This window comes from Taudactylus pleione, unplaced genomic scaffold (genome assembly GCF_031769625.1).
Source record: "Taudactylus pleione unplaced genomic scaffold, aTauple2 ptg000041l, whole genome shotgun sequence".
Lineage (NCBI taxonomy): Eukaryota > Metazoa > Chordata > Amphibia > Anura > Myobatrachidae > Taudactylus > Taudactylus pleione.
Window position 1 is genome coordinate 18,505,150 of NW_028284443.1, and position 14,956 is coordinate 18,520,105.

Consider the following 14,956-nt stretch of genomic DNA (forward strand, 5'->3'; position numbering starts at 1 on the left):
CATAGACACTCTGTGGCCTCTTCCGCTAAGGGCCGACCTGTTAATACAGGATCCCTTCCTGTATCTAGACCTGACTCGTCCATCTTGGATGGCATGGTTCTTCAAGACCTCCTCCTTGTGTAAGGATGTTCTGTAGTTCAGAGGACAAGAAACTTACTTCTGGCTGCAGTTATTAAAAACTTTGTATGTTCTCCGGGATGTACTGAGAAAATGTGGCCCTAGGGGGTTAGGTTTTCTCGAGTATGTTCTTTTCGTCAGACTGGAGGGTCTCTGATCTAGCAGCACTTTCTTCCCGCTTCCCCGTTTTATAAGTCATCGGGAGAGAGCGGTACTTCATACAAGGGCGGAATACCTTTCAAGAGTGGTATTCTGGTACTATATTAATGTAGAGATTGTGGTCCCAGCTTTCAGACTACAAGCCTCTCGGTAGGTGAGGTTTCCTTGGATGTTGGCCGTGCGCTACATAATAATGTGGATCGCGCCAACAGCATGAGGAAGTAGGTTTCCCTTTTGTACTGTAAGACAGTCATAAGGCTGGCCAGCCGATAAGCGGACGATGGTCAGATGAATTTATATGACGATTTCTCATAAACACACAGACTAGTCTGGTGGTGCCAGACTAAAGGTACATCCACACGATCAGTGGGGCCTTCGTGGACCGGTTGCTGGGGTGCCTCTGCTGAATAGTCTTCCGTCCACACCTTTGTCAATTGTTATGCCTTTGACATTTTGCCTCTCAGGATGCCTCCTTCGGGCGTAAGATTCTCCTCTCTTCCGAGAGCCAGGAGCGTCCCCGCCCGTAGGGTTTAGTGCTTTGGGATATCCCCAACGTAATGGCTATGGACCCCGAATAAGAAAAAAGAGTTATGGTATAACATACCTTTTGTTAACTCTTTTTCTTCGAGGTCCATGGGGTCCACAGGACACCCACCCAGACGCACCTGTAGTTCTGGGGGAGGTTTTTCCGTAGTTTCTCCTCTTGAGTCTGGACTCATGAGTTATGGGTTTCTTCTTTCTTACCCTTTGTTTGTCTCCGTCTGCTTGAGCTTGGTAACGAACTGGCTACCTGAGGCAGGGGGTGGGGTATATGAGGAGGAACCCCGGTGCATCCTGGGAGCAGAGAGCTCGTTTGTGTTAACTGTTTGGTGACCGGGATTCATACCCAACGTAATGGCTGTGGACCCCATGGACCTCGAAGAAAAAGAGTTAACAAAGGTATGTTATACCATAACTCTTTTTTTTTTTTTTTTTACTATTACTGCTATATTAGTTTTGATCCCTAATTGTATTTCACTAGCCAAATAACTTAATTCAGAATTTTCATTACCCTTTCAGACATAGGCCCTCATTCAGAGCCGTTCGCTATTTGCGGTCGTTCGTTCAAAAACAAGGGGTGGCTATTCAAATGATCCGTCCGCACATTGCGGTCTGTGCACGCCTCTAAGTCTGAACGAGCGAGCAAAACTTGCGGATGTAATTTTGAAAAATACGCCCCCTGGCCACTCGCACCATACGTCATGTCCGCTATTTATTAGATTAATCGAGTACATCGAACAGCTTATGAACTGCTCGCTATTCTTGTGGCTGGTTTTTTCAACCGCTATTTTGCGAGCAGTTCTGAGTAAAAAAACAACAAGTGACGTGGGCAATGACGCTGCTGTATTAATTATGCACTCCCTTAAAATGCCCGTTTTGACCTTTTAAGCACGCCTGCGTTCTAATTCCACTCCCCCGTTTTCAAGCACCTTCCCCTGTTACCACCCACATACGCCTCCTTCTGTCACTCAAAATAGCAGGCATTCGCTATATAGCGAACAAACGATTTTCGGCCGCACTGACAGATTCGCGCATGCGTATTAAAATCCGTACGCATGCGCAGTTGTGCGAACATCGGTCAGAACGAACGAGCGGCCGCTTACGAGCGGCTCTGAATGAGGGCCATAGTTCTTAACAACATGCAAAATATGCCACATTATCTGGTATATGAACATTCCATGAAATATTATATTTTTTTAGATATACTCTCTAGCAGTCCAATTTTAGTCCTATGTTTCCATTCAGCTCTCTGGACCCTCTTAATTGTAATGTGCTATATTAAATAGCACATTATATTGCTAGATGTTACTATATTGCACTATGAAACATATTACAGTGTAATAGACAAACCGAATTACCTAGAAATGCAACTCTACAGCCACATATAATTTCGCCTTAATTTGTGAGTCTGCACATTACTTATACAATTTAAGGGTTTCATAAAATGGTGTTGGCAAAATGTATTCAATAGCCGGACCTCATTAATGATGATAAATCATTCCTGATGAACCAAATCATTCACATCTTTTAAAGTGATTCATTTTTTTCTGTTATTCCTCTATATGTGAAGAATTACTGTATTTCTACTGTAATGTGAGTTAATAAAGTTAATATTCAGGTTTAGTTGATGTTTGGATAATTAAGCTCCCACTTCCTCAGTGGGGGCAAGTACATATCCAGGTAGCCTGCTGTGAAAGTTGAATTCCTAGTTATGAGTGACACATTTTGGTTGATAAATGAATGCACCTTTGCTCACAATACCCTTTTTTCCTATTGAACTACAAACATAGTAAACTCAATTTTTCTTTTTGGTGTTTTTTTTTTGTTTGTTCCAGCAGTGATGAGCTTTTTGCATTTCTCCTTAAGCTGAATCGGCAATGCAGTTCTATAACTCAAGCAGTAGAATCTGTGAATAATCAAATACCTTTGAATGCCCAGAAGGTAACATTGTGTTTAGATAATCTATTTGGTTTTTGTATAGTCTGTTTGCATTTTAAAGTTGTTGTTTTTTTTAAAGCAACAGTACAATGAAGTCAGTAGTAAATATGTTAAAATGGTGTATATTGTGCACTTTTGGTGCATTTACAGTAGTCAGGTAATCTGATGAAATAGAGCAGCACTCTAAAATTACTTTGCAAGGATGTGCCATGCATTACAAACACTTAAAATATGCATATTTAAGTATTTTCTACACTTCTGTAAATGGAAAAGGGGAACTTGCGTTGCTTACTTTTACTACTATACTGTCCTTGGAGAAAAAAACCAGCACATTACTGTGTCTTTCTTTAATCTGGGTTCTCCAAAACTGCTCTCCAGAAAGGTGAGTAATTTGCTGCTGCTCAATAGTATTCTTATCCAGACTAGGGATGTGCAGGCTCGGACAGCTTCGAGTTTGCACGCCGAGTTCGGATTTTTCCCTCCAAAAAAACGGAACTCAGAAAGAGGCAAAACGTCATCTTGCATGGACAAACATCATCATTCCTGGACTTTTCATTCCTGGACTTTGTCCAGGAATGATGATGTTTGTCCATGCAAGATGACGTTTTGCCTCTTTCTGAGTTCCGTTTTTTTTGGAGGGAAAAATCCGAACTTGGCGTGCAAACTCGAACCTATCAGAGCCTGCACATCCCTAATCCAGACATAATCAGAACATCTCCTCCTCCTTTCCTGCTGCTAAGCCGTTTAAGAAAATGTCAGGTGTTTGGTGATGAGAGATCATTTTTAACTATAATCTAGTATATTTTAGGCATGCTGCTCCATTTGCAGATAATCGTGCTAATAGATTCCAGTACTGTATTTATACATTTTTCTATTGGAGGTCCTTTTAGCGCCTCAAAACCATACTGATTGTGCCACCACCTGCCACAGAATTCTGCCATTTACACCACTGAGCAGACTGCTATTGCCACACACAAAACCATTCAGTCTGTTTTGCATTCCTCATATATGACACTGAATTTTCTAGAACCACTGCAGCAGATTTTGCATTTTATATATATATATATATATATATATATATATATATATATATATATATATATATATATAATAGAATCCCTTATCACCACCACATATTTAACCCTTCATCTCCTGCATCCCTTCGTTTTTGGAGGGTTGCATCAGCTGTAGTCTTGGAACCTCTATGTTGTGATTACTGTATTGAGTTTTAGCACAGATTTTTTTAGCGATATTCATTGTTCAAGTTTTCAGTCTGGAAAGAAATTGCACCATTTTTGTTACTGGCTCATTGGATATATTTGTAACCAGAGAACAGCTGCTTGTATCCCAAGGTAACTAAAATGCACAACTCTGGCAGGTGATACAAAGACCAGACTGAAATGTACAGAAAAAAAACCAGCAATGTCTTTAGTAACACTTGCAGAAAGGAGTTTACCAGCTAACTGTTGGAAGTCATCCGATGGTGGACAGCTCCTTACATATTACGGTCTGATTCAATTAAACGTGGTTACATTGTAGCCATTCATTATTTGTTTCTGGGACAGTAAACATAATTCATTTCAGGTGTCATCAAAAGTAAGTGCAGGCAGCTATATGTAACACAATTGCAGGAAAAGTGCACAGAAACACATCGCACACGGCTATTGTGTTATTCTGTGCCTATTTGTGTTAATTAAGCTGCAATGATCACTCCTGCAGAAAAACACAAACCTATCCCTTGTATATGGTCTCCATCTAATTATTGCTATTATTTCAATCCAGAGGTGCATATTTAAAGGGAACATTTAATTAAATAATTGTTTAAAATACTGTTTTTGTGCAGTACTTTGTTTCTCAGTATATGGTAATGTTTCATTTTCTTTTCAGTTAAACAACCAATATAGCAGCTTTCTCACCCGCAGAAAGAATATATGACAAAAATAGAACTATACGGATAAGTTTCCCAAGTATTACATTGCACTCATGCTTTGTGTAGTCAGCTTCTGGAAGTGTAGCTGTTTTTGTATGTGGACCACATCATAGTGTTGAATGTGTTAACTACTTTATTTCTTTATAGGTAGTCTTCGAGTTGGATTCTTCCCAGAACTTTCCCTCTGTATGTGAAGACATTGTCACAAGTGTTACAGATCTCCGTAAAGAAGTCTGCAGACTACAAAGTCTTTTACATAAGGTTTGTCTCTATCCTGTAGTTGATCTCATTTTTTTTTTCTGCAGGAGCAAGGTGAAGATGTTCGTTCCTATGTATGATAAAGTAATATTTATTAGAAAAATGTGTAAATCTGACAAAGAAAGGGTGGGAGTGTTAGGAATAGGTGTTAGCACCAAATCATTCACTTCCAAACCAACAACATAATGACAGGCTCTTGTCAAGAAGGGTCACTTTGAGTAATGGTCTGGAGGAAGAAAAGTGACAGGATAGGATTCAGTAAATTGAGCACCGGTGTCACAAAGGAATCTGTTACTGAATGATGCCATGTGGAAGTTATACAGCGAGAGAGGTTAACAGCCCCGCATCCTGTTATTCTGAATTTAAATCAGTATAAAAAAAACTACACCAGGGATAATGGGAGGTTATAAATATTGTGCTGCAAATAAGACATTCTTATTACCTTCTGGTTAAGAAAATAAATAGAAAGAATAGCAGCATAAAATGTATTCACTAAGCCCACACAGGCTGTAAGGGGAGAAGTTTTCATCTCTTTCTTAGGAAATGTAAACTGCAAAGCTAAACTAACATTTCCAAAAATAATAAAACCCGGGAATCTAATTCAGAAATGCAGATACTTGATTTATCAAATCGTGTACTGGCCAGGCTTACAGGCTATATGGGTTTTTACGCTTTCAGATTCTATATGCCTTTTGAAAGTGTATGCATTCAAGAAACGAACCGGGTAATCAGCGGGTGAACTATGAATATATGTATCTAACGAGAGGACTGATGAGTGTTTCAGGTCTTTTTTTGTTGATGTTTGCCAGTTCACGTGTTTGCTTTTGCCTTGGCAATAGGAAAAGCAGATATACAGATGGAGTACAGTTTATTGCAGTGAGTGGTGCACCACATTAAATAAATGTAATGATTGCAAATAGCCATTGCTGAGATAATCAGAATGTTGCTGTAACAGGTTAGCACAAATTCTGTGTTTAATCCTTCGCTGTTTGCTACAATAAAACCTGCCCAGTCTGATATATATTACACACTCTTTTATTAGTGTGTGGTATGTTTCTCATACATATAATGCAGTCTGCTTTCTTGCCTACTTATGGGATATCTAGTTCACCTAATAGGGATACAAAAACAAATGCTATTTCACAGTATTTAAGAGAATTTAAAAATTCTTGAGCTAAAATTATTTAGCTTTATCTTAAATAGTGATACTGAGTCTCTCATCATGATGGTCATCCTTTGGCTAGATTACTGCACCAATTAGCGGTTTGTTTATTTGAAAAAGCTTCTTCTACAACTTGATTCACTATTAAACCAATGTGGTTTCACTTTTAATTATTTTATTTTTTTTGCATCATAAATTTTGTTTCCTGGGTCATACAAAATAAGTATAAATGTGCATACAAAAGCAAGTAATAAACTGTAAAAACAGTAACCATAAGCACATTTGATCTTGTATTACAGTGAGGTTTGATGACCCAATGTTTTTTGATTTGTATTTGTAATCATCTTTAAGTTTTAGGTAAGAGATGTGAGGGAAAGAGTGTGTGTGTACACATGATTTAATTGAAGAAAAGCTCTGTGATTATTGTGGCGCGCCATGGATTTTCCGATTTGTGGACTGGTGAAAATATACCTTCTCTACTACTGGGTGCAGAGCAGTAATGGTAGGCATAAAGCTGGTGAAAAGAGGGTGTATATGGTGGTAGTGGCGGTATTTTGCTGGGCAGAGGACTGAATAGAGATGTGATAAAAGTAAGCCTGTTGATCTTGCCCATATATAATCTGAGCATGCGATGTATGCGTTGGGCATGGTTTCGCTATGCGCTTTATTTGCCTTTTATTTTTTGGTGCTATCCACAATAAATGAGTTGGACCCATCATATATTTTTTAAAAATCAAAGCCTAATTACAATGTACAGTTATCTCTCACACCGTGTGTGTTAAAAGTAAGCTGTAAAACTGCCACCATTTCTGTGTTTGCAACTTCCTACTGTATTGCCCTCCACATTATGTAAGATTTGTATAAGCTGAAGGCTCTAGGGTGAGTTACTTAGACAATACTTTATTAAGTGCACGTAATGTCTATGATTTTTGCTGCCAAGATGAAGGGTTCAGGCCATCGGTTCCTGCTTTTGTTTTGGGTATAAGTGTTTCCATGGCACAACAGTGCAGATGTGGTGTCAGGTCTCTCGTAGGTCCTGTTGTTGAAATTGTTAATACTTGGCCATTTCTAGTAATGGAGTGTCAATGGAATGGTTGTTGCACAGCAGGTGGGCTGACCAAATTGTATCAATTGTCCTTGTAGTGTAGAATTCTTTTTGGGGTGGAACATATACTTTTTATAGATTTATAGCGATCTTCTGTTTATGCTCTTATGCAGTAATTATTTTTGTGTCGTCTGTTTATACACTTCAGTGATTATAGCTCATCTTGGTGTTGCACAGAGTTTCCACTGCTCTGCCGTATAGGATTTTTGATTTATACAGATGTGTCCACATACAGTACATCTATCCACTGTGCGCTACAAGTCACTCTACACATAACGTGTGAGCACTATGTGACAGTACAGATGTGTCCTCATACATCTAGCCTCCTCGTGCATTAAACAGCATTTCTAGTTGCGCCATGCCGTGTCTTAACTCTGCATTTCCGACCATATTTACATGCAGATTTTTCCTTTCAGATGCGTCTTAATCGCACATCGATGCGAATGGAACGCACAAGCCGGTTCTGCTGATTGAAGTGCTATGCGTCATGCCTATGTTCTGTGAGCGACTGGGTTTATGTGCATGCAAAATGCTACGTTAGTGTTAGCGTCTGACATAGCGTTTCGCATGTACATACACCTGTTGTCACACACAGAACATATGCATGCTGCATATCATTTTAGTCAGCAGAAGCGGCTTGTGCGTTCCATTCGCATCAATGTGCAAATAAGACGCATCTGAAGGGAAAAAATTGCACAAAAGGACTCTCGGCATGGCGCTGCTAGAAATGCTGTTTATCGCACAAGGAGGCTAGATGTTTGTGGAAACATCTGTATGTATTTTAAAAAAAAATGTATTTCATGACAATGCATCATATTTAAATATAACAATCCTAGCTACATATTAAAATTAAGATGGTTTTTTAAAATGAATTGACATTGAAAAATAAACACACAATCAAAATAGATTAAAATTCCCATAAAGCAAAAAATATAATAATCCACTAAGGTATCATCATAGATTGCGACAATCCAAAGTAATAGACGTGGTCACAGCATATCAATTTGAAGGTATTTTGGTTCCACTCTTTCAAGAATGCCAAGTTATCACTTAAAGTTTTCTGTATTGAGAATGAAACGTGCTGACAGTCCTACCACTGGATATCACTATTGTCACTGCGGACCCTCTGAACATTATGTACACTGAACTGAGCATGAGCACAGTGTCAGTTTCTGGTACCGGACGGTGGCTGCAGGAGAGGGATTGGAAGATCTCTCTTGCAAGTAAAGTCTCTCCATAGGCTTAGTCATTTACTGTATACCATCTGAAAATGGTGTAAACTAACGGGGCCATAGTTTGGTACATAGAGGTCATACATTAGTACCCATTGATGATAATGGTAAATGCAATCTGCTGTGCTAATTAGCCTTCTGTGAAAGTAGCAACAATTCAGAAGATTATGCAGAAACTTCAGTGTAAAACAAAAAAGCTTGATAAATAGGCCCCTTAGATTTTTTTAAATCTATTGCGATTGTATTTAGACCAATGGTTCCCAAATTGGGTGCTGTGGCACCCTAGGGTGTCACGGGACACTTGCAGAAGTGCCTCGGGTTGGTGGTCCAGAACCGAATTAAATGAATGGCAAGTGTGATTGACCGCCACCAGCACTAGTTTTACCTATGATAAAATATATGGACAAATAGAAGTGCAGCCTTGTCCACCACCACGTAACTAGATATACACAATTTACTTATTTTAATAGTCATTGAGTTTTTCAATAAGATACTTTTGGCCTAGGGGTATCATGAAAAAAATGCTGATACTCTATACTGGTTTATACTATTAAACGTTAATTTATTTAAAAAAAAGACTGTCTTTTAATACATTTATGTTTAGTATTTTTTACCAATGTATAAATCATAAATGTAACATTTAGAATCCTTTGCTCCAGTGCAGTGTAACCTCTGCGTTTCCCTGTATCTTAGATTTTTGTTATGAATCTCAAACAAAGATTAATTTCCATTTTTGGCAGAATTTAATCGACTATTGTCAGTGCCGGGCACAGAAACTAAATTGGTTTATACCAAGTTCTACTACCATATTTTTTTGGTATTCTGCTTATTTGTAGTGAAGTTTAGCGGTGAAGTTTTTATGTTGTCTATAGCTCTGATGCAATATGTAAAGTAGTGTTTAAGCAATCTTCAGCCCCCATTCACTTATTATTATTATTTTTTAACTTCTCCCTCTTCACTGTGCTGCACCCACCTAATGGTCAGTTAGAAAGCAGTAGATGACCTCATGTCATGCCGAGTCTGACAATCAGCACTACATACATGATAGCGCTACCTACAGAGTTATTCCTCCTTACCCATCTAGAAATCATCCCGGTAGGTTGTGGAAATTAAAGGACTAACATAAAAAGTGTTAGAACATTTGCTAAAAAACCCAGGACACATCCAGTTGGCATATTTGTTATTGCATCTCTGGCCTGTTACAGGTTGAGTCTCCCATATCCAAATATTCCAAAGTACAGAATGTTTTAGCAGGACTGAGGTAATGGCACCTTTGCTTTTTGATAGTTCAGTGTACACAAACTTTGTTTAGGCACAAAATTGTTAAAAATATTGTAAAAAGTTACCTTCAGGCTTTGTGTATAAGGTGTATATGAAACAAATGAATTTCATGTATGTACACAAACTTTGTTTGAGCCACAAAATTACTGAAATTGTATAAATGACCTGCAGGCTGTGTGTATAAGGTGTATATAATACATAAATGCATTCTGTGTTTTGATTTGGGTCCCATCCCCAAGATATTTCATTATTATATGCAAATATTCCAAACTACAGAATATTCCGATATCCAATATACCCCTGGTCCCAAGCATTTCGGATATGGGAGACTCAACCTGCATTAACCTCCTAGTTTCTCTCTCACAGTATAAAAAAGTAACAAATGTTGTTGTGTAAATATATTTTTTCTGTGCAAACTGATGAAAACTGAAGTTCAGAGTTAATATTGGCCAATTTCCCGTCTTTATGTTAATCATCTGTGTTCTGATAATTACAAGTTGTCCATGCTTGGTGTTTTTTTGTTTATTGGTACAATTCAGCCCATGTAATTGGTCATGAAATGTTCTGTCACACTCTGTCTCAAAGATTTGTCAGCACTTCCAGTAACCCGTACAGCAAATGGCGAACAAAGTTTTGTAGAACACTTCCAACATACAATTACAGTCTGAATGTAGCATGTACTGATAGATTCATGACAATTTTGCAGAGGAATATGCCAACATTAAACGGGAAATACAGTATATTTTAAGCTATACTACGTGTATATACATGTTTACTTTGATATACTTACTGAAAGGAAGTGTTCATACCATTAACCAGATGTATTAAACACATTGCTACAGCATTGTATTGTATGGGATTATTAGGTGTTTAAATCCTGTAAATATCTGCAAACAATATATGAACTAAATGTGAGAATTTTTGCGTCCTGGCAATCCGAGGACTGTATACTGCAATGTACAGACATCCAAGCGTCCTGGCTTTCTATTTCCCAAAAATTATGGGACTACCAAACTGAGGAACCATTCTATTGACTGAAAGTGATTTATGGTAATGCTATTTTGTGGCCGGAGTGACCAGACAAAAGGAATGCTCTGTGTAAATGAGAGACTGAGTGCCAAGCATTTTGTGCGTATAGACTACAGTGATCTAAGCCCTGCCTAAAATACAAATGAATCCAATATGAAAAGACATCTTGTTTTAATATTTTGGACATAGCTGAGATGTGACATTTTGTTTACTATTCCACAATTTTTATAAGCATTAGCATTTTACATAACATTGTTAAAGTAATACTTGAGCAGACCTTAAGAAAAAGTACTAAAATGACAGAATACTGTGCTCCTAATTGCTTACAAAAAGGAGATAGAAACATGCACTGTATTTGCCTTATGGAGCATACACACGGTCAGATTTGTCAGATGAACGATTGAACGATTTTTGACTGCATTAAAATGAATAGAATCGTCCAAGTCTGACTGCAAACACATCAGATAACGTTATCTGACAAACGGGAACGCTCATCGTCCATCGTTCAGGCATGTCAGATATGTCAGATTTTCCTTCAGATATGAACGACTGAACGATTTTTAAATAGTTATCGTTCTGATCTGAAGGAAAAATCTGACCATGTGTAAGCACCATAAAAGTTGTGAGTTGTTTCTGTGGCAAGATTTGTGGTAAAAAAAATAAATATATGTAACCTGTATGAGAAAAGGTGACTGCCTAACCTTGGATTTCCTTACCTCAGGTGACTTTGTATGTCATCGTGTAGTTCTCATTGTTGCTAAGACCATTCTGTGGCTCTTCATACGATGATTGTAGTTTCAGTTCCTTGCAGGTTCTATAGAGAGATGTGGAGAAACTTGCCTTGTGAGGTGTCCTAATGTTTTGAGTACAGTTGTGTGGGATACTATGCTGCACATGGCAAGATAGAAAGTGTATTGGTTATCCTTATATGATTGGAAGAGGCATTGGAAAACAATGTAAGCGCTTAAACTCTAGTTTTCCTAAGACTGAATTTGAAAATTTTTTCAATTGCAATGATTTTAAATGCAAAACCAGGCATGTTTTGCATCTAAATTACATTTACATTTTTCCTAGCTCAAATTTTGGGGTCAAATCCGCCAAGAATCAGTGGCTTGCAATAAGATGTCTTCCAGGATGACAGTCCTTAATGCATGTGTGTTTTACCAGTGGTTTGTTGAAGATATGTCATAACCTTCTCAGTTGTCAGATCTAAACCTAATTTGAGCATTTATAGGATAATCTGGACAATGGTTTGCTAGCTGGGTGCACACCTTTTCGATTGCAGGCTGATCTGGTATAACTCTCCCGATCAGCCGTGCAGTCTGTCCCCAGTGTGACCTGTCAGCTGCCTGTGAGCCGCGTACACACTGTGCAGACATAGCAGTGTGTACGGGCTTCTATGGGATCAGACCGATAAACGGTACATAAGATGCGACCTCCCGATCCCGACTGTTGCAGGAGCGTTAAGAGCCGTTTATCGACTAATGCTCCTGCAACGGGACAGCGTACACACCTATACAATCCAACGGGCTTTCTCTCGGTATTGAAAGAACAGCTCGACGGCAGCATTTTCCACAACAATTCAGTGACTTTATTTTGCTGAAGCATGCATGCTAAACAGTCCTAGTCGCGCAATGCCATGGTATGACTCTGTAGCGCCAAGCATCTTTTCATGTAACTTTTTACCTTCCAGTAAGCTTTATTCGCATAGTGATGTGAATTTAGCACACACACAGCTTCTGCTGATTAAAATGATATGCGTCATGCCTATATTCTGTGTGCAACTGCAGGTGTGTCTGCATGCGAAATGCTGCATTACAGAGCCAGCAACTGTGACAGTGTAACGTAGCATTTCGCATGCAGATACACCCACAGTTGCACACAGAATATAGGCATGACACATATCATTTTAATCAGCAGAAGCTGCTTGTGCGTCCTATTTGCATCTATTTGCTATGAAGACGCATTGGAAGTTAAAAAGTTGCACAAAATGATGCTTGGAGTTATGGAGTCACAGGGTGCTCACACAATGTGTAATGTGATTTGTAGGGCACAGAGCATAGATATATGTGGACACATCTGTACTTGCTGCTTAATACCAGATATTGGTAGACTCAGAATACAAAATGCCGCACTAGCTGCATGTGGTTGCCAAAACTACCTATTAAGATACTAAATGTTAGGTTTTTCTGTGCTTTAAATTGTGTATGTATATAAAGCAGATATCCTTAAGAATAGATAAAGTACATAGAGTAGATCAATGGATTATTCTGAACTAATTAAACTGTTTGGGGAAGGGGGATTTTCTGTTGTGCAATCTTGTTATATTGCTGATTAGTAATATTAATTTCTTGATCTATAAGAAGGATTGGGTACGGCATCCCGGCGGTCAGACCTGATTTCTTGTATTTTGTCAGTTTCAGCATGGTCAAAGGAACAACCCCTGCCGTGTGCCGCCGCTAGAAGAACAGCGAGGTTGGAAATGGTGTAAATTACTGAAAATGACTACACTGACCGTGTTAGGTTTGGGATTTTTTATCTCAATTGTTAAGATATGCACAAGAAATAAAATTATGCTGTAAGGTACAGTAATATAGCAATAAAAAAGTTTACTAGAAAAAAAGTTTTTGGGGAGCATGGGGGGTAGTTATTTATACTTTTTTTTTTTTTTGTTAATCATACCTTGCTAATATTATAACCATATTTTGTCATTGTGTAATTGGACATACTTTCTGTCCTTCTTGCCTACTTAAAAAGTTGGTAAATGTCACTTTCACATTTGCTCATTTGGAGTTTAAAATAGCTCCCAATCAGTACATTTCTGTAACACATTTCTCACCTTAAACATTGAATGATAATGTTATCATTACAACATTGCTGCATTATGCTTTTACACAATATGCTTTATGGTAATATTTAGAATCTGTTATTTTATTTGCAAGGTTCCATCACTGTTTTTTAGGGATGTTTCAATTATAAAATATTATTGTAGTTTAAAGGAGCATTAAAGTTGTGAAAAACTACATATGTTGTAGAGCTGTTCTGAATTACTGAAAAGTTTTGCCAAGTATTTTGACTGTAGAGCTCACTGTTGGCCTGATTCAGAATTGTATGCAATCCCAATGGTTTGCGTAAAACTCTGATAGTGGCCAATCAGCATCTGTACTGCATGTTTGCGACGACAGTCATAGTGCCCCCTAAGGCATAGCATGAGTGACAGGCTACGTCCGTTTGTGGGTGGTAAAGGGGCGGCGACAGCCAGCATTCGAGAAAACTGTATTTCAGCCCAGTTTTCTAGCTGTGCCTTGGCCAGTGTCTGCCTCTTCTGAAGCAGCTTCACTGGCCTCTGCTGCGTGAATTCCATGGTCATCCTAAATACCCTAAGGGTTACGCAAATGATCAATGTTCACACAAGTGATTAGATGGTTGCGTCCTCGAACACAACAGCAGATCATAGAAGCCAGCAGGAATAGTCTATTCACATAAGGCTCCTCCTGCGGCTTAGCATAATTTTGCATTGCCGCTGCATACAAAGGCGCAGCGACGTTGCAATTAGTGTACAACTCTGAATCGGTAAAGCTGTTGGCAAAATGATTTAAATTGACAGCAACTGTAAGAATGAAATCTGTGAGATAAAAGTACAGTTGTGTCCACATACATCTTACTCCCTTATGTATTAAACAGCTCTTCTAGTTGCACCATGCGATGTCGTTGCTCTGTAGCGCCAAGCATCTTTTCATGCGACTTTTTATCTTCAAATGCGTCTTAAGGTGCGTACACACTGGGCGATATTACTGAGCAACTGCACGATTACGACATCGTAATCGTGCACTTTTATGTCAGAAACGACCAGCGATGCGCACTCCCGCTGGTCGTTTCCGACATTGTCCATCGCCTGAACATGCAGCACAATCTGCCGATAACCATAGATTGCCATGTTCAGGAATGATGGACAGTGCCTGCACTGAACGACTGATAGTCGTTCGGGAATGACTGTACGATTATGATGTCGTAATCATACTGTCTTTCCTGATCGCCTAGTGTGTATGCACCTTAAGTTGCACTGCGATTTGAGCACACTCAATCAGGTTCTGCTGATTACAGTGCTATGCAGCATGCATATGTTCTGTGTGCAACTGCGGGGCCAGACTGCAATACAGAATGAGAATTGGGTAATGTGAGGAGCAAGGTCTCCCTAAGAGTAG

At 38.8% G+C, this 14,956-nt stretch overlaps 1 protein-coding gene across 2 annotated transcripts in view; it reads left to right on the forward strand.

Annotated features, from left to right (window-relative positions):
- ASZ1 (ankyrin repeat, SAM and basic leucine zipper domain containing 1) overlaps positions 1-13,748 on the forward strand; it is a 210,218-nt gene extending 196,470 nt beyond the window's left edge. Inside the window, exons 11-13 of one of the 2 annotated variants that reach the window (XM_088456208.1) lie at positions 2,652-2,757; positions 4,832-4,945; positions 13,169-13,748. In XM_088456208.1, the coding sequence (XP_088312334.1) occupies positions 2,652-2,757; positions 4,832-4,945; positions 13,169-13,333 (385 nt within the window). In that variant the 3' untranslated portion in view covers positions 13,334-13,748. The remainder of the gene's footprint in view (positions 1-2,651; positions 2,758-4,831; positions 4,946-13,168) is intronic. The other variant, XM_088456216.1, reaches the window with a different exon arrangement.
- The last annotated feature ends 1,208 nt before the right edge of the window (positions 13,749-14,956 follow it).